Here is a 20,936-nt window from a genome sequence, read left to right as displayed (position 1 = left end):
AACAGAGATCTGGCTGACACACACACATTTGCCTAATGTTAGAGTCATCACTGGCCTCCCTAATGGTGAAACTGATATGCTGTGTTGATGCATGGAGGAAAAAAAAACACAAGAGTTTTTTTGCCAGTGTACATTATATGGCGGTAGTCATGTCACAGTGCATGTGACACCAAGCCTCTTAACTGTGACACTGTCCTGTAAAATACGACAGAATACGTCGTTTGTGCCAGCAGTTTATTATGACAAAATGTAACGTGACATTGTTTGGTGACATCTAGTGGCCGTGTTAATTATGACACGAACAGTGTTCGGAGGAGGAGGTTGGGTGGATGGCTAGGTATACAAAACACAGGCCCTTCCTGCAGGAGACCCAAGCTCAATTCCAGTGTGTGCCTTGTGTTTTACAAGAGTTTTTGTTCCTAAATGTAACAGCATGTTTTTGTTCCTAAACATGACCAAGTCATTTTTTTTCCCTAAACGTAACCAAGTCGTTTTTGTGCCTAACCACCCTGTGTGGCAAAACGTAATGAAATCATGACATTATTTTGAAATCATATTTATGCCTGTTTCCAAGACGCCAGAGTTCCAGTAGCTTGCTGTTAGTTAGCCTGCTACAATATGTAGCCTACCAGCTAGCCATCGTGTTTATGGCTGATGCCATGATGACAGAGGTCAATAAAGTTGGATATCGTGATGTACATTAATTTTGGTGTGAATACTGAAATTCCCACAGGAGCACTATTTAATGATATGAGAGGGAAAGGACAAATGACCATATGGGTCATTGAGCTTGGAGGACTCGCGGCACTGGATGCCTTTTAGAAGGTTTTAAATGTTGGCTCATACATTAAAGCATGACTGAAGTGGCAGTGAGGAAAAAGCACTAGTGGTTGATTTTTCACCATTCATTACTTTTTATGAACATGAATGAATGAATTAATGATAAAGGCTGAATATAAACAAAAAATACTTCTGTTTATACATAAGCTTCAAGTTTCATTTTCTGCACACCTGAATGAATAGTTAATGTAACAGACACGCTCACAGTGAAAGAATGACTAAACAGAAAAAAGTATGATCTTGCTTCACTTACAGGGCAAGTATACTGCCTCTTCTCGGTCTATTTTTCTGTCTCTGCAGGTGTCTTTAATAACAGGCTGCCATGAGAGAGAGTGAATAGTACAGTCTAAAATCTATTACTAGTAGGGAGGACAAGTGAAAATCCAAGTGCCAGTAGATGCGTGTCAGCACAGTGGGAGAGATGGGAGGAAAGGAGCAGAGAGGACAGAAGTGAAAAACTGAGAAGAAATGAGGAAAGGAAGACATGGACAAAAGGGGGCAGGAAAAGATGAGACTTGTGGCTTGCAATGATAGTCCACCACCTGCTAGTTGGCATGCTGTGCTCCTGCATATGTCTGTGAGAACAAGAGCTGGTAGTTGTGAGTGTGTGCGTACATGTGTAGACCTGTGGTGGGTAATGTCTGTCCCCCTGGTCACAGCGGTAGAGCAGAGCAAAATAATCCTCCTGAAAATCATCTAACACTACACTTCGGGGACAGACTGGCTAGCACAACTAGTTACTTTTCCCTCAAGGTCCGGGACTCTCAGATGTCTCTTTGGCTCTAGCTCCACACATGAAACTTTATTTATTTTTAAACTCTGCCTCCACCAATACACCCAACATATTCGCACAAAGACACACAGTGTAACACACACAACACATCACGAGAGCCAGAAAGCACAACACACAATGGTCACATTTCTCACATGATCCTCACCAGCTGTCAGTGTCACTCTAGATACACAGAGACCAAGGAAGGGGTGTGTGTGTGCATGTGTAAACAGATACTGAAACAAGCTCCTTAGTCACGGGTGATTTGACAAAGCCACAGTGGCAATAACAATGATCTGCAGCTGTATTTACAACTGGATAAAAAGTGGAAAGAATTTAAAAGAGTGATTCCAAGTAATGCTGTAAGTCTTTGTGGGAATCAGTGACTGAGTTCCAGTGTAAATTGTGACTTTCAGGTTTGTTGATAGAAAGATAAGGGTAACACACAACAATAAAAGGACGAACACAGGGTCAGGGGGGAACTTGGGTCATGTTCTCTTCCTGATCTGTCAGCTAAATCACAAAATGTATGGCACAGGCATACAGTACAGTACCTGGTTTCACTTTACATACACAGCCTAATCTAAACATACTGTCAAGTTATGCATTGACACAGCTGGTTTCTGAATGCCACAATGCATACATGTTAACTGTATAGCCTTTACATGTCCAAATAAGCTCACAGACACCCACAAACAATAGATTTAAAAAAGGTTATTCATTTTTTTTTCCATGCTTTATCCAATAAAAACATGACCTACATTTTTCAGTAGACTGAAAATGTACTAGTACGCTATATGCAATTTGCAGGCTCTGTTTTCACCCACTGTGCATCAGAACATGCAAAATTATAGCCCCGTCAACAGTGGATCCACTACAGGCTACAAGCCTGTGGGAATGGGAATGGAAATCAATATCATCAGCTTTATTTACCACCACAATTAGAAACACTAAAGAGGAAAATAAAGCCTACTTTGAAAATGTGCAAAGATACCATATGCTTTTATGTTTTTATTGTCTCTGCTCGTCAGACCGTGATGTGGTTTTAAGGGGATATATAACTGCAATGTTTTGAAAGAAAAAATGCATACCACAACAAACAGTAACTGTAACTGACATTCAAAGCCCACCAAAGACTGCACTCTGGTCGAGCTCACCAATTTTGGCATATGGACACTTAAGCCCTAACCAACTCCCATCCTGAAAATACCATGATAGTGGCAACACTAACTACTGAATGTTCCCTGCTGCATAAAAAAAACACAAAACATCATGAAATACCACAAGTCACCCTGCTCACTCACTACATCCTCTGCTGCCATCTGGAAAATGCACCAAAGCATCACCAGACCAGCAGCACCACCCAAATGATAGTCAAAGATAACACTCACTCTGCAAACTGTACTCATCTATAACCCTGACTAACACCACAAACAAGGATCCTTTTTAGTACTTTACTGTACATACACACACACACATACAAATACATCAAGTTGCCTAACAGATTTACAGTTAGAGCAACTAAATACAGAACCACACACGTGAGGTGTTTGGTGTATATGTATATGTCAAACACACAACAAGCACTATTACAGACAGGAGCACAGCAGATGCTTTCAGGCACTGCAAAAATGTACACAAACCTAACAAGGACATATCCTGTGCAGATGCACACACATTATACATCAACACTTTGTGGATAAAAAAGAAAAGAGGGTCAGAATGACACTGAATAGAGAAGGCATAAAAGCCTACTATCTAGTGTACTTACACACACACAAACAAGTCAGACAAGTAAGTGCGGCACTGTAGTACACCAATTACTCTTCACACAGAGAAAAGCTGTCTCTTGTTATCTCCATTGTATTGTATGTTTGCCTGCAAGCAAAGAGGCCTGAGGTGCTTGTTAGACAACCAAGAACATATTTCAGATTTAATTTGACAATGCAGAATACACCATTACATTAAGTAACTTGCTATTTAAAGCACTTCACTAGTAATCTATGTCTTGGGAGTCATTCCAGGTAATGTGTCTCTGGTGACGAAGTAGCAAGATGTTTTCCTGAGCCTAGGATTAAAGTAGGCAGATTACATTTCTCAGGTAGATTCAAACACTGAACCAAGTTTAATTGAGCAAAACAAGCCATCCCTGTAGCCTATTGTAGTGGATACCATTAGCGAGATTAAAGACTGGTGAAAAATGTTGCTAAACATGTCACAGTAAAAGCCTGCAGGTACATGTGGAGGTGATCAGAGGCCAGCATTTACTACTGAACCCTCATTCAGCACAGACAGATTATAATAAGTGACCCTAATCACACCTAAGTTTACATATGTATTTTATGGTCTGTAGGTGTTCATCCAAAAAGCAGAAGAGACATTTGTTAAATAATTGTGTTTTTTCCTCTGTTTTTACATTTTCTGAAACTATTCCAATAACAAGAATTAAATGCAGAGACGTCCCCTGAACTACAGCTGTAATACTGACTGCATGTTGATTGTAAAAGGATGGTAAAATTCAAAATAAAACACTAAGTCATGGGTGAGTCATCTGCTGAGGAGCTTTGCTCAGAGGAGTTTGTTTACAAGGTTCATACTGGGAAAAGACTATTACAAAAACAGGGAGGGAAAATCCCAAAAAACAGATTACTCAACAAGTAAACATATATTTTTTTCTCAGTTCTTGGCTAAGTGCTTTGTTATTTACATACAGTATTTCATTTGTGGCTCAAAAACAAAGCTCAAAGGAAGGGGCATCGACATTTGAAATAAACAAAACAGAATGAGGCTGTGTAATGCCATTTGACATGTTAGGTAAGAATACTTAAAATAGATGTGACTTAATATTTTGATGGCCTAACATTTATTCCTTTGTTACCGTGACTTCAGTTCTCCAAGTATACACAAAGCACGGCCATGTAACACAACTTGACATGCTAAATGAAATGCTTAATATAGCTGTGCCTGCTGCTTTGAAGGCAAAACAAGTCATTTGCTGCCAGAGTAAACAAAGTCATGCAAAGGCCATGCAAAACCTTCTGACATTTTAAATAAAAAGTTTAAAAATAGATTTTAGAGGATTAACTGTATCCTGACCAGAAGAGACAGCCTAATCTTTGATTTGTGTTCTTTTCCTGACAATACAGATAAGAACGTGTGCGTAATGCAATATCAAAGCAACAATCCATGACAGCTGCATGTCAACATGGAGCTGTTCAGTTGTTTGGGGTGAAATACAGATTTTGGCTTGAGTGCTATACCTGCGTGTGTCTATGTCTGTGTTGTGTCTACGTGATGTTTGTGTGTGTGCAGCCAGTGTTCAATATAGCCCGGGGCTGGTAGGTGTCTGGCAGGCACACCAGAGGGGAACGTGCCTCGGTGTATGTGTTTAAGCGTTGTTTTACCAATGAACCTGTAGCATATGTCAGTGTTTGTCTATCTTTATGTACTGTAAGCACTGCGATGCTCTCTTGCTACTTGTTCATGTCAAAAAAAGTAAAACATACAGAGCAGAAGGAGGAAGGAAGGTAGTGAGAGGGATGATAAAGCAGGACACCAAGAGAAAGAACCAAAGCTACAATGAAAGACAGACAAACAAACAAAAAGGTACATTAAAAACAGAGGAGGCTGGGAAAACCAAGAATGCCAGTCTTAGAGGAAATGAACCAGAAAGGGCAGCAAATGCAATACTCCAGCAGAGACTTGTCCATTCACCTTCATTTTTTGTTATCCTGTCAATTTGTGGTTACGAAGAGACATTGTTCACTACCCATATTTCTCCCTCTCTCTCTCCCACTGCCCTCCTCTTTCTGTTCTGTCTCTCATATGAACTGTCAATTTGCTGTCTTGTGGATGGAGCTGAGTCGTTTTCTGTTCTCTCTCCTATTCTCTCAGTCTCCTTGAGAAAGTATGCTATGAAAAGAGCTGATTAGTGGATGGCACTCAAGCTTCTATTCTGTCTCCTGATCTCTCCGTCTACCTCACTCTCTTGCTTTCATTCGTGCCTCTTCTTTTGGCCTCTCTCTCTCAGGCATACCCCTCCTCTTCTATCATTTAATTTCATTTGAGGATGAGGACTGGTGAAGATACTTTCTCCTTTTCTGTCCCTTCACCATGCTGTTGAGTGCCTTCTCTGCTATTGTGTCCCGCTAAAAGACTCATTACAGTCCTTCCCCTCCTCCAGAAAGTGCTGCTTCTGTGACAGATGAGAGAGGGGTAGACAGATGCAGATTTTTCTTTAATATTCAAATGCTCTTTATTTGATCATATCAATAACAGCGCTGAACTAAAACTCAAAATAACCTGTTTTTTTTTTTTTTTCAAATTATGAAACAAGAAAGAAAAAAGTAACTACAAAGACATTTATTTCTTAACACAGCACAGGTCCAAAGACCAGTTTGTCCTTTTTAGCAGAGCACAACACGTACTTATAACACCAGATGCTGATTTCTCCACATTATTCGTCGCACTGTAATAACTGGAATCAACCTTTAATTTAGTTTTTATTGAAAACACTTCCTTCCATTTTCTTCCTTCTGCTAACATTACTAACCATTTTGCTTGTGATAAAATTAAACAGCTGACATGCCATTCCCCATTTGTGACTGCACTTATAGCCCAAAGAGAAAACCTCTCCAAACATCCTACAATTTCTTTCTAAATGATGAAACAGTGAGCAAAGTCTACAGCTGTCAAGAAAACAGTGGAAGATGGCTTTCCATTGTTTGCAGGAGGGACAACCATCATTTACCGGTGATGATATCACAGAAACAAAAGCACTGACAGCCACATTCTCAAACTTTCCACTGCAAGTCTGCAGTGAGTTTTAGGGACCAATGGTTTGTACAGTACAGTACTCTCCAATGTTCTCATTACTCAGTGTCCGACAAGCTCTCTGTGGAGCACCAGTCCAACCACTTCATTTATTCAGAATTTCATACTCATCTGTACATTGTTTTTCCTCCAAAACAATTTCATCTATTTTCAGATGACCTAGTGAACTCTAAAATATGACCACTACAGTTTTTTAGAACACAATGTTCAGGACACAAAAGGGGAACACCTGTTTGTGACAGCTGATGTGTACAGCTATTGAGCATGTGACTGGTGTATCTAAAAGATCTGACTTGCAGGTGAGAAGCCAGAGCGACAGTGCTATCCAGGTAGAGCCCACACAATTCCACCACACATCCCAGTGTGGTGAGTTTTGCTGAGCAAAGCTGTATTAGTGCAGAGGGCCCGACTGCACACTTGGTTTTAAAATGAGTGCCATAAAGCGCTGGCTCTTTTCAAAGCCAAAACAATGAGTCCCAGTTCTCTGGTCTTCTTTAATGGAATAAAATAGCAAAACACTAAGGCCTTTAAATGAGCATTTCACAGCACAGAAAGAAATGAGGGAGAAGGAAGGAAAAGGGAGAGAGAGAGGCAGGGAAAGTCAGGCAAAAACAAATGTCAGATTATACCCTTTGATTCATATGACCTGCATGCTTTTGAACTGAACGCAGGAAAAACTACAGCCACACAAAAGAGTATCTAATTCCTAGTCTTTGTCGTGTTGTGTAAAACCGGCCATCCAACAGTATTTCTCCCTACCCTCGCTGGTAGCACCTTTAACCAATAACAAGGAAACAATGACCGTACAACAGCTTTCCATTATGACACCAAAACCTCCAACTGATGTTTAATTAAGTATATCAAGAACTGCATGTTGGGTTTGGCTCATCCCCAACATAAATCTAGCAGGACACCTTTCCTGTTTGCAGAGCTCAGCACAATAATCCTGTGCTGCATATGGACAAAGAGGAGAGTGCAATTAGATCACTATGAGTGTATCCTTGTTATCCATCCATCCATAAGTCCTACACTTGTCTATATATATGTATATATGCACATGTCCATGCGTTTAATCATCTGCTCATTCATAAATCGTGTTCATCATGTTGCACACCCACACATCCATATCTATCCGTTTACTTTCAGATCCATCCATTCGAAGCCACTCACACAGGGTTTTATATGCCACTGCTCTGTGAATCCATTCATCCATCCATCTGGTCATATTGCTTTAATCCCACACACATTTAGCTCAAAAAAGATGATCTTCAAATATGTATAGGCCAGCCACTGGTATGTGTGTGTGTGCACATGCGCAAGAGTGCATGTCCTTAGATGTGTGTATGTGTGTATACATGGGTATGCTAGTGTCACACTGTACTGAATGCATGCACTCCTTCACTTGTAATAATAATAATAACAACAACAATAACAATGTTACGGATACAGGACACAATCATATACACTAGAGGGCTATAGTGTTAGTGTGTCCGTGTGTGCAGCTTGCAGACACTGCTGTGTTTCCAAGCCATTGGGTCACATATCTATTAGCACTGGGCTCCAGTGCCACTCCGCTGTCATTAAGAGCCAGCAATGTAGGTCAGAAGGACTAAAGATTACAGATCATAAGCAGCATCACTAGAGAATACTTAATATAACAGAATGATAATTGCCAATATGCTGTGGACAGCAGAGATGAACAATGGCTTTTAGCATATTCAGACACACCAGCATGTATCCGTTTGTCTGCGGGCTTACATTTGTATATTTGTTGTATGAATTTATGTGCAACAGAGTGCATGTGTTGTTATATTAACACAAGAAAAATTAAGGCCTGGTTGTGTTCTGTAAGAATGTTGAACAATGCGAGTGTGAGGGGCAAATAAGTGGGGTAAAACGAAGGGGTGAGTGTTGGACGGGCTGCAGACTTGATGAGGCAACTAGTTTTACAAGGTCTAGCCCGCACTTCTGAACCTTTCACTGCTGAGTGACATGACGCTTGACTTGCTGTGAAACCTCTCTCTTTCTTATGTTTTATCTTATTCTCTGCCATCTACTTCTCTCTCTCTCTCTCTGCCTGCCTTCTTCTTCATCAGTGTCGCTCTCTCTCCCTCTCATGTCTCTGTCTGTTCTGTGGTTCCCCTCCCTCTCTGGCAGTAAAGGCTGATGGAGTGTGAAATTAGAAAGTGTATCATATTCTGCTCTGTGGCTCCATGTCCTGAGCTATAAGCTACAGCTAGTCAGAGTGAAAAATAACATGTAGTGAAACAGATACATTAACATGGTGTGTGCGTGTGTCTGCCTGTGTGTGAGTCTGTGTGTGTATATGTGTGTGCGGGAAAGGAGACAGAACAGCGGAGCCAGCTAGGGCTTATCTTAAATTACTTATTTGATGCCTGCTACACTGATGCTTTTTCACAAACTGTGGAAATGATATGGATTAAAAATGTGAACACACACACACACACACACACACACACACACACACACACACAAATTCTATACACCTTATTTGTTTGCTGAGACTGCACAAAATTTGAATAGGTGGTTGTAAACATAACTTTTAAAGTTTTGATAGAAGAAGAACACACAACAAGAGTGTAACAGATGCAGGGCAGGTCCACTTATTACCTGAAAAACAAAACAACAGTGTGGATTTGCTTAAATACATTACATTACATTATTGTACATCCAGTACACTCATACACACACACACACACACTACATACAGAAGGCAACTGACTGAATGTTGCTAAATATAGCCTGCACTAAAATTTTCTCTAATATTACCAAGACAAAATGAACCTAATATTATGGATATAAAAAGCTGGTACAAGATTTTGACATAAGGCTGCACTGATACGCAAACACAGACACAAACAAAAGTTTGTGTGATATTCAACAAACACTCAACGTGACTGATATCAGTAACTGCATTACCCAAGCAACTGTGAGCTTCTGTGTTACAGATTAATTATACTAATGCTAACTGATTATTGGACTTGGATGGTGACTGTAATCTTATAGAGTGTAACAACTAATCAATGGTAAATAACACTAGTGCTAGCTAAAATGCTTCCAAAGCACCCTGGCCCCTAAATCCCAAGACAATAGTTGGAGAACATATGTTTTATTTTACAGCAATATGTAGTCATATAATTGCTGAAGATAGCACATTTAGATGTATGGCAGTGACCTATGGGAGACCAAATTAAGACCAGACAGGAGGCATCTTGTTGTGTCTCCAGTTAGATTTTTCCATTAATGTCTTCATTGTAAATAAGAGCTTTTCTTCATCATTGGATGTTTGTAGTCTTCTGCTTTCACCCCGGTCACATCATACGCCTGATACCCCTGGACTGTGACCCACCACAGAACAAACAAAAAAAAGACTACCTCTGCTACAAACTCAATACATTCCCCCTTTTGTTATATTATATGAAAATCTGCTGCTGACAGTTTTATAATGTTATATCTGCCGCTGTTGGTCATTTGCACTACTCCATGTACATTTCATAAGCTCTTATGCATCCCATCACCAACGTCCCTGGTGATGCTGACCACCTGACAATCTTCTTGTTATTAATTGCACTACTGTCACTGATTGTACATAGTTTTGAGTCATAGCCTATTAGGATGTACAGTTTAAGCTTTATCCTAATTACTTTAATTTAGTTTTCTTATTCTATTTTAGTTTCTTAAATGGTATGGGCATTCAATATTAGGTGAGAGAGAAACGCTATTTCCATTTTTCTGTATGTCCTGCACATATAGTGGATTGAAAATAAAAAATCTTTGAACCTTGAACCTACTGCTCCCCCAAGTGATTATCTAGATTTGAGTCCTTAAGTGGAATTAACCTGCCACCTCCCTTTAGCCAAAACCTAATTTTTAAAAGTGATTATTATTAATTTGCACCTCAATTAAACTGAATAAACTTGAAACTAAGGTGTACTCTGTCGTTTCCTTTTCTTTCTAGTTGCTATTCTATATACTTACTTTCATGTAAAGATTTAACCATATTTTTTATTTACTCCTGACATCAACTTTATCTGCTGGTCTTGTTAAATTTATTGCACTTCTGTATGTACAGTTCTTCCTATATACAGTATGTCAACTAGTAAACTCTATTTGAAGGTGTATGCTAAGAAGCACACTTTACTGTAATGAATATGTTATGCTGTAGTCTTTCAGGGTAGAGAACTTAAGTAATGACTGCGTTTACATACATTCAGTCTGTTCTTTGTGCATTTGTTTTGACAGCATTTAAGTCTATTTACAGTGCTTTATCAACAAATCATGAAAAAATGTGATCCTAGGTGTACATTTCACAGTATGTGTGGACATGTGCTGGTGTGTGTGTGTGTGTACGTTTACCTGCATCACGCCAGACACCTCTCCTTTCTTAAGTGGTGCAGCAATGGAGGGAGTGAAGGGTTTACTGTCTTCTACTGGTCGGCCTTTCAGGAAGTGTTTTCCTGCCTCGTAGATATCCACCTCAATCATCTTCCCTTTGAACTCAGCCCTCTTAGGTACTAGCACCTGCAGCCAGGAGTGACATACTGTATCATAACTTTTGCCACTGCAAGTAATAATTATTTAACACTTGGGATATTATGTAGCAGTGACTGAGGAAATACACTTAGAAAATAAATCACATCATAACTTCAAAATAGAGCATAGTAGATAACATTAACATCACTAAGTGAAGGTTTGTAGGCTTACAGGGGTTCAGGAAAAAAGGTATGTCATTTAGTGACTGCATTGTATTGAGATAATGCCAGAAACTTGCTGTCATGTACTTAAACAGGCTGATCTATAGAACTACCCATTTCACCAAATAACCAACCATCTGCATTTTTCTCCCCATCTGTCAAATTCATTTCCAATTAAATGCTGCTCCAAACAGTTTTTCCCAGTGCCCCCACTCATTGCTATTTAGCTCGTGTCTGCATGCTTATAAAAACCAAAAAACTTTTTTGTTCCATTTATGGAAGTCATGAAGGTCAAAAACTACGGCAACAGCTGTGAGATAAACCAGTGGGATTTGCTGGTTTGTCTTACTATTTCACCATGGCAACTATAAATCTTAGTTGATCACAGCAGGAGAGAAGCAAAAAGTAAAGTTATAATTATGGCTTAGCGTGAAATGGAATTTGCTCTTAATGACTTACTTTAAATAAAGATCACTTGCAAACACTTCTCGTTTCAAAACAAGTTGGCAGATCGACAATGGTGATATGTGCTGTACAGTTAGAAGTGGTTCAATCACTCCCCTAAACACAATAGGATGACTGGTGTCATGATAATGCTGGGATTTAAAACTGTAGTCATAAGAGCTTGTGCAAATTATAACCACAACATAGATGTTTTGTTAGCAAACATCCCATCATTTATTCTGTTTCCCAAGTGAAAGAAAAAAGATTTCCTGTATAGGTTTAATCACCTTAGGCTTTGAAACGTGATGTTATCTTTTCTGAAAAAAGCATGAACCTGAGCATTTATGAGACAACTATCTGACACTGCAGTGATCTGATCGTTCCTTCTGGAAACAGTTTGACACAGTTTACAGTCAGTGTGAAATAATTTAATAATAATGAAAATATTAAACTTTGACTGATCTCTGCTGATAAAAAATCTTTTTGATTGCGTCAAAGGCTGGAATCAGCAGAACCATGGATGTGCTGGGGATTCAAGTCTCTAATATGATTGTTCCTCACTCCTCGTTTGACCCGGAATTTGTTCTGGTCAAGCAAGAAGCAAGAATGTCCCAAGAGTCTTATATCTGCTCTAAAGAGGGAGAAGTGAGGAGGCCGCTTAAGGAGCATTGGGTGAAGATCCAAGAGACCACCCTCCATGGAAGTCTTTTATAAACAGTTTGTGGGAAATCAGTTGATGACTGGACGCTTGAGATGAAGGATCAGAGGAAAGGATGTCTCGTGTATCTACAACATGTTTCCTATTTTTTCCTTGCATCTTATGTGGGAGGGTCAAAGATGAAAGGTAAAATGAAATGAAAAGTGATGCATATAAGAGACTTTGGTCGTGCCCAGTGTCTTGCTTCAGTACACTTCAACGGGCTGTGTGCTGACTCAGATCACCTGGTGGTCTGTCTAACCATTACAAAACTCTGCAGGGCTGAGTGACTGACTGGGCAGAAAACAGCAGGTGAACTGGTGGAGGGAGCATTACTGATGGCGGGAGTATGCCTGGCCCAATGTTAATCTGTCAGTCTTTATCCAGTCGGGGCGATATGAGAAGGAGAGCAGGCTAGACAGACACACAGCCAGTGCCACACCTGCCTAATCAACACACCTGCTGCTCAACACTCTGATCATTGTGAGGGTGCATGTGTGTGTGTATACAGTATGTGTGTGCCAGTAGTCAGCAACCGGGCTGGGTACAGAGTGGAAAAAACAGTAGGGCTGTGGGGGGAAGTAGGAGAGTGTATGCATGTAGGTGAGGGTCATTCGAGGTCCATTACTGGGTGATTAAATGATGAAAGAGCTTGTCCAATTTCACTGAAAACTCACCCCCTAGTCCCTCACTCAGCCACTAACAGATACACACACAGGTGGGTAGGGTGCCTATTATACCCGTCAGGAAAGATAACCATCTGATGGTGTAAAAGTGAAACTAGGCCATTTCTTCACATTCACACCTCTCTCTACCTTATTCCTTACTTCCCCGTCTGTGTGTCCTAGGTGTAGCCATAGAGCATACATGACATGGGGATATAGCTTTTGGAGGGACAGATTCAGGTACATGATGTTTTCATCTTCAAGTGTGATGAAGGAAAACATGCCAAATACCAAACACTGTCCAAAAAAACCAGGGAAGGGGAAACAGCAAACACATTGACGTGCCTCCCTGACATACATGTCAACTGACATACATGCATGCATATGCACAAATTCACACAGACTACACATGAAAGAGCGTGCACTTGTACAACAAACATATAAACTGAGTGACACTTGTAACTTAAGTTTACAGCCCGCAGAATGATGTGCAAAGGAAGAAGAGAGGAGAGGAGGGAGGAAAAGTGGAGGGGAAGAAAAATTATCACCATCCCCTGCCCTCCCTGCTAATAAAAAGCAGAACTTCAAACATGTTTCTTATGATGGTTAAAGCAGGAGCAAAGTGATTTATTTCAAGATGTTTTAAAGTGAATTTTTCACAGGTTGAGAGAGGGTCTTTGAAGCTACGCAGATGAGTGTGTGTATGTGAACAGTTGTTTGTGTGTGCAGGATGGAATGCTCATGTCTTTAGGGCTGACCTTAATGTTAGTACAGTAAAAAAAAAAAAAGTAAAAAGTACTACCACTATCAACTGCCAAATGCTCCCATGACCACCGCAGGGGGTGTGTGTGTATTTGTATGTGTGATATTACACTTAAACTACTTCAGTCAATACAAACTTAAGCTTCTGACACCTGCTGTGAGTACTCCTGTGACATGCAAAGCAAAGCTTCTGATCTGATTTACTAAGTGTGAAAATGAGGAAGAGTTGGATAAGCTTCACATATGAAAAAATATTCATCAAATGCAAATTAATTTACAGCTTTTGCACTGTATGTTCTTGATGGTGGACAGAGTGTGCAGGCCGACAGTGTCAACAAACATTCCTAATACATCCTACCACCCTTACCAACCAGTGCAACTTCAGTGAAACATCAACAAAAATGTGATCACCCAATGAAAGATATCAGTCAATATCATATTATTACTTTAATGTGGCTAACCTTGCTAACTAAAGATAACTGGATCACTACATTTATTTTGAGACATAATGTAATTTTAAGGTTGTCCTCTGTACTCCTCACTATTCCTTTATCTTAAATGTTTGCATGACACCAATGTATTGCAGTATTTAAATTTTAAAACAGCTCAAGGGAAATGCAGTTTTAGCATATTTAATTGCTGTTGTCAAAACCTGTGGCTGCCTGTGTATGTGCTGGAGTAAAAGGACACAACAGCTAAAAGTAGAGATGTACAGTACTGATCGATTGGCACAGATCGGAAATGGCCGGTTTTCAGCACGATAGACCTTGACCTGTGACCGGCTGATCACGCTGAGATATCTGATTCTGTGCCAGTCAGATTAAGAGGCACGGCAGTCCACGTTGCACATGCATTGGCACAGACCAAAAGAGTGTGCAGTGTGTAGCATCTTGCTCATGTCTATAATGGGCATGTTCACTTGCGCATTGGAAGCACTTGATGTACAATGAGCGTACAGAGGAGGCCACAGAAACGCCTTGGAGAAGAGAAAACTGTCCAAATCTCCACCAAATAGTCTACAATGAGAGTATTACTGGCTACACATGAAATGCATGTAAATGAACAGTGTATCCAACCCATGCTAAAATACAGCAAATATTACCTGTTGCACCTCTTTATATTTGAATAAGTATAAATATTGCACTTCAGTATTAGTTGGAGGTTTGTATAAAAAATATGAGTAAGAGAAAGACAGAGATATAAAACTTTAATTCAATGTCTTATTTTTATTACAATTAAATTTTTCATTGAAGAAAAGATACAAAAATGAACGCGTGTTGTCGACTGGAGTTCTTAGAAAGAAAATCAATTGACAAGTCAGATTTTAAATTAAAAAAAATCTGAAACTGGAATCGGCCAAGAAAATGGCAATCGGTGCTTCTCTAGTTAAAAATGCAGTGGTAAGAGCATCATGTTCTGTGGAATGGGTCCAAATTAATCACTCATTCACTTATTTTAACAAACATCTTACCTGTTCATAGAATTTGTTGTGAGCCACGTAGTACTGTGCATCAAAAGACTCCTCTGTCACCAAGACGTGTTGCCTCTCCCCTACCTGCACAGAGTGGGAGAAAGAGAGAAAGAATATTACCAAACTGAATTTGCTCTGAAAAAGAAAAAAAAAAATGAGATAAACACTTTGACTAATAAAACATCAATCAGCTTATCATGCAGCTTTGGTGCAAATATATTTTAATCTGTTAATGTGGCCATCTGTGAGTGTGTATATATCCTCAGCCATATGCTGACCATAACCTAAGCAAAACAACCAGCATTTGCAACCCTCCCTCTTCTGCATGGTCGGGCCATTTTGATCACATTAGTAAAAGCATAACATTTTCTTGCCATAGATGTGCTTTTGTGATATGAAGCATATGATTCATGAAAAAAGTATCATCGGTTTAATTTGAAATCTCACTTTAAGTATTCTTACAAGGAAAAGGAGAATCGGCTGTAATGTTTAAATACATCATTTACTTTTCAGATTAAAATAGACACTCTTGAACAAAAACATTCAAAGGTCAAATAGCTCGGTCTCCCTTCTCCTGCCGTATTACACTGCTAGAAAATGTGGGCTATTTGCCTCAACCACATTATTTTGGTACCTGGTTTCTTTGCACGTTGAATCAGATATGTTAATAAATCTGCTGTCACATATTTAATGATGTAATATGAATATATTTAGGAAAATCTACTGTCTGCTATAGGTTGTACATGTTATATAGGCCATGTATAGCTGTGTACCCTTCTTCGGTTTTAATCCAACACAAGCCTTAGTCTGACATTATGTTTCTATTCATCAAGATTCCAGTTCAATCAATGTTTTGGTCTTTCATGTTTTCTGTTAGTGCAATTCACCATTTAATTACAATCTCAAGGTTCCTGAGCCACTTCAGTTTTAGCACTTTGGCTGAAGAGTGAGCACTATTCAACTCAGGTCCTAACAAAAAAGATGAATGAAAAGAAGAAAAAAAATACAAGGCTATATGGGATACAATTCAAATGCTTACAGAAAATAGTCTTTTCAGGACATGGGAAAATCAAATACTACAACAAGGCCTCCCAATCAAGAAATTTAGAATTGGACATAATGGCAGAAAGTACTTTTTTTGTAGAAGAATGTTGTTGACTTAAAGAAGAAGAAAGAAGAGGAGAACTTTGCTGAAAGTACTGTAGGAGTCGACAAAACAACCTCAGAATTGACTTAGATGGAAAGGGAGATACCTTTTCTCGCTTGTTTTCCACAGACTAGTATCTTGATAATGTGTGCTTCATGGTTGGAGCCATACTCATTTCATTTTTTCAATACATTGATACATTGTTAGTGTGGCCTAATGCATCTTCAGAACTGAATGCCTGGATAATGTACAATGCAGCTTGGGTGCATACAGTGTGGGTGCACACCTGTAAATTATGTTTTTGGTCTACTTCGTCATAATTTGATTGTTCAGAAAGCAAACTGATTGTTCTTGTGATGTAGGAAAACAAAAGAGAAAGTTCAGATGCAAGCCAGCAATTTAGGAAACAGTGCTGCAGAGCACAAACCACCAGGTCTGCTCAGTCTTAGACTGAGGTAAAGGGGTGCAAAGTATAATGAGAACAGTGAGAGTCCACAGTCTTTCACAGCTTTCCTAAAAGTACTAGGTATCTTCACTTGCTTTTTGCTACCTTGTGCTATCAAGTAATTTTTTCATTTCATTTGCATTTAATGTTTTAATCAAATTTGCATTCTAAAGTTGAATCTATATATGCATTTTAATGTTTTATCTGTGTGCAAACTGTATGCATTTTAATGTTTTATCTAAACGTGTGCATTGTGTTAAGCATGCTGAATTGCCTTTGTAAGGATAAGGATAATCACCTTTATTGGCCAAGTACGTTACACACAAGGAAATTGTTTCCAGTACAGAACCAATGGCAGCCATCTGCGGCGCCACCTCAACCGATGGCTCTAACCATCGGGGGCAATGAGGGGTTCACTTCGACAGCCGGCACCAAGATTCGAACCTTCAAACGTCTGGTTGGGAGACGAGTACTCTACCCACCGCACCACTGTCGCCTCCCCTTGTGTATGAAAATGTGCTATATAAATAAATGTGCCTTGGATTTTAAATATTAAAAGCAGTAGTTTTTAATAGTTGAAAATCTTGGGAACAAGTATCTTGTATGCGCAACAGGCAGTATTAACATTTTAACTCTGTCAGTAATGAGCCTTGTACTGTGAAAACTGTGCTGACTGATCATTTCCTCAGCAATATGTCAGGGCCTTAGAAGTCACAGCTCTGACACATTGCTCAGGGTGTTTCCATTTTTGTAGACACCCATCTTCTGTGCTCTTTTCTTCCCTCCTTTCCATCTTGATGCCTTTGCTTTCATCCCTCTCCCCTGTCTCTGGGCATTTGCTTTGCTGTTCCTGCCTCTCTTCTTTCCACTCCAATGTCCTGTCATCCTTCTCTGCTTTCTTTTTACTGATGTTACTTTGCGTGCAAGGCCATGCTGACAGACTTAAAAAGAGACAAAATAAATCACTGATTCCTGCAAACAGAGCAGTTTTGTGAAAAAAGTGTATGAAAAAAAAAATGCCCTTTGAACATTATTAATCTACGGTGAACATTTGACTTTGGCCTTTAGTTTGCTCCTTTGGACTGAATCCAGATATCATAGCTTTGAGCCTAAAATCTTGAGAATGTCAGAAGAAAACACTCACACTGTTGCACAGTCAGGTCCAGAGGTATTTGGACAAGGACACAATTTTTTGGAATTTTGCCAACACAATAGATTAGTAAATGAAGTTGTCAATACATTATTGAAGTGTAGACTTTCACCTTTAATTCAAGGGATTTTAGCAAAATATTGTGTTAACCATTTAGGAATTACAGCCATTTTTCTACAAAGTCTCCCATCTTCAGAGGCTGAAAAGTAATTGGATAATTGACTGACAAGCAGTTTCATGGCCAGGTGTGGCATGTTCCCTTACTATTTGTCATGTAACAGTTTTGGAGTTGACTCCAATTGTTGAATTTGCATTTGGCTGCTGTCCACTGGAACTCTCAGTATGCGGTCCAAAGAGGATTTGATGCAAGTGAAGGAGGCCATCATAAGGCTTAAAAGCAAAGCAAACCTATCCGAGAGACAGCAGAAATTTTAGGAGTGACCAAATTAACAATATGGTACATTATCAAAAAAAAAAGGAATGCACTGGTGAGCTCAGACACACTAAAAGGCCTGGAAGACCACAGAAGTGGATTATTGTAGAATTCTTTCCTTGGTGAAGAAAACACCCTTTACAATATCTACACAAGGCAAGAACACTCTCAAGGAGGCAGGTGTATCACTGTCAGAGCCTGCAATCAAGAGGCGCCTTCATAAATGGAAATACAGATGGTTTACCTCAAGGTGCAAACCATTGGTAACACTCAAGAACAGAAAGGTCAGATTAGACTTTTACCAGAAAAATAATAAGGCCACACAGTTCTGGAACAAGATTCTCTGGACAAATGAAACCCAGATAAACTTGTACCAGAAGGATGGGAAGAGAAAAGGAAGGGCTCATGATCCAAGGCATGCACCATCATCTGTCAAACATGGTGGAGGCAGTGTTATGGATGACTGGTGTTTACTTTTGATGTGAATGCTGATGGAAGTAGCAGGATGAATTCTCAAGTATATAGATCTATACTAGGCACCCACATTCAGACAAATGCTGCAAAACTGACAGGACAGTGCTTCACAGTACAGAATGATAATGATCCAAAACATACAATGAAAGCAACCCCGGCACAGAAACGCGTTAAAGCAAAGAAATGGAATATTCTTCAAAGACTAAGACCATCACCTGACCTCAACCCAAATGAGTGTACTTTTCACTTACTGAAGACAAAGGTGAAGGCACAAAGACCTACAAAAAAGCAGCATCTGAAGGCCTGGTAAAGGAGGAAGCTCAGCATCTGACGATGTCCATGGGTTCCAGACTTCAGGCAGTCATTGACTGCAAAGGATTTGCATCCACATATTAAAAGTAATTATTGTATATATTTTATGATAGTTTGTGTAGTTACTTTAGAGCTTCTGAAAATGGGGGACTGTTTACATAAAATAGCTGTAATTCCTAAATGGTTAATACAATGCTTTTGTGAAATGCCTTAAATCAAAGCTGAAAGTCGACACTTCTGAAACATACTGACATTTCAAATCCATTGTAGTGGTGTGCAGAGGCAAGATTACAAAAATTGCATCCTTGTCCAAATAAATATGCACCTGATTGCATATTTTTTTAAAAGAAGTTGGTGTTTAAATAAACAAACAGACCTTGTCTGTTAACATTGTATCATTCTGTTAACCACTGACCTCTGGCTAACAATCACAGCAAGTTTTACTTACAGAATATACACATTATTTTTTAAAGTTGTGTTCAAAGTTGTATTCAAGACTGGTGCATCACTTTGCACAAAAAAGCACATCACACAATGTCAAATTTTGTCCTACAGCAAATACCCCAAGTACTGGCCCATTAAAAACATAGCCATTTAGTCACTTACAAAACAGACCATCTTATCAAAGCCTCTTCAAACTTTCATTTCATTTTCAGTCTTGTACTGTGGACCAGAGGAGAGGTGCACTAGAACTTAAACCTAGAGTAGATCTACCAGCCTAAATAACATCTGACCCACACCCAAATGTGGAACATTGTTCTGGGATTGAAATACTGTATATCCTAAAATATTGACTGAACACACCCCAGCACAGACAATGACATATGAAGTATTTCAGTAAATTAAAAGCTGATGAGCTGTCGTCACCTCTGTGCACCATACCACGAGGTCTCTGTGTGTATTTGCAATATAATGTATGTGTTGGGTTTTGTCTGTGTGGCCGCTTGTCTATATTTACAAACATGTGCACTTTATGCAAGGGTCCACATTTAGTTGTTTTCACTCCATCTGTTGAATAACATCACAGGATACCAAAAAGGTGCAAGGTGCAAAACACCTACAATCTGAGATCACTATTTACCTAACCATTCAAAGAATAGCATGCCATGATATGTAGCAGATCCGCTGCAGATCTGTGAGATAATCAGTTTAATTGGTAATTAACCCTTATCATAATGAAGACAATGAGAGAAATATGGCTTTGAATTATAATCAACATTTTCATCTGCATAACAAAGAAAGAAACAATCAACATCCAAATGATCTTGCTGCATATGGGAATATTATTTGTTATGTTTTTCACCATGCAACTAGATTGTAATCATAAGCATAACCTTTAAGCATAAACTTTATTGCCAAGTATTATCAAAAATACGAGCAACTTGACTCCAGCCCAATGGCCCCCGATGTGCACAGCAATAAAAACTAAATAAATACAAAATATATTCAAGTTAAAAAGCAGAAGTTAAAAGAGTGAAACACAGACTAGCTATTCAAGAGTTTAATGGCCCAGGGCACATGTGTCAAACTCAAGGCCTATATATCATCTTTTAATGGCCCGGGGATATGAACACGATAACACACAAACTACAAATCCCATGATGCAGCGCAACAGCTGCCTTACCGAATGACAGGCTACCTGCGATCATTCCCACGTCAATTACGTCAGATCAATCAAGCGTCTGTTGATGTATACAACCCTAATTTCAGGTCAAAGCTAGCCCCTAACAATGGCCAAGAGAAAAGTTGATTCTGAAAACAGCCTTTGAAAACCCC

General features: G+C 39.3%; 1 protein-coding gene across 1 annotated transcript in view; it reads right to left on the bottom strand.

Moving 5' to 3' along the window:
* cdkal1 (CDK5 regulatory subunit associated protein 1-like 1) overlaps nucleotides 1–20,936 on the bottom strand; it is a 235,510-nt gene that overhangs the window by 5,843 nt on the left and 208,731 nt on the right. Inside the window, exons 13-14 of the mRNA XM_020596756.1 lie at nucleotides 15,200–15,283; nucleotides 10,823–10,987 (exon numbers count right to left, since the gene is read on the bottom strand). Coding sequence (XP_020452412.1) covers nucleotides 10,823–10,987; nucleotides 15,200–15,283 — 249 coding nt within the window. The remainder of the gene's footprint in view (nucleotides 1–10,822; nucleotides 10,988–15,199; nucleotides 15,284–20,936) is intronic.

The sequence above is a fragment of the Monopterus albus genome, unplaced genomic scaffold, assembly GCF_001952655.1.
Source record: "Monopterus albus unplaced genomic scaffold, M_albus_1.0 scaffold31.1, whole genome shotgun sequence".
NCBI classification, from domain to species: domain Eukaryota; kingdom Metazoa; phylum Chordata; class Actinopteri; order Synbranchiformes; family Synbranchidae; genus Monopterus; species Monopterus albus.
The sequence above is the reverse complement of the archived record's forward strand: the minus strand, read 5'-3'. Positions and strand labels throughout refer to the sequence as shown.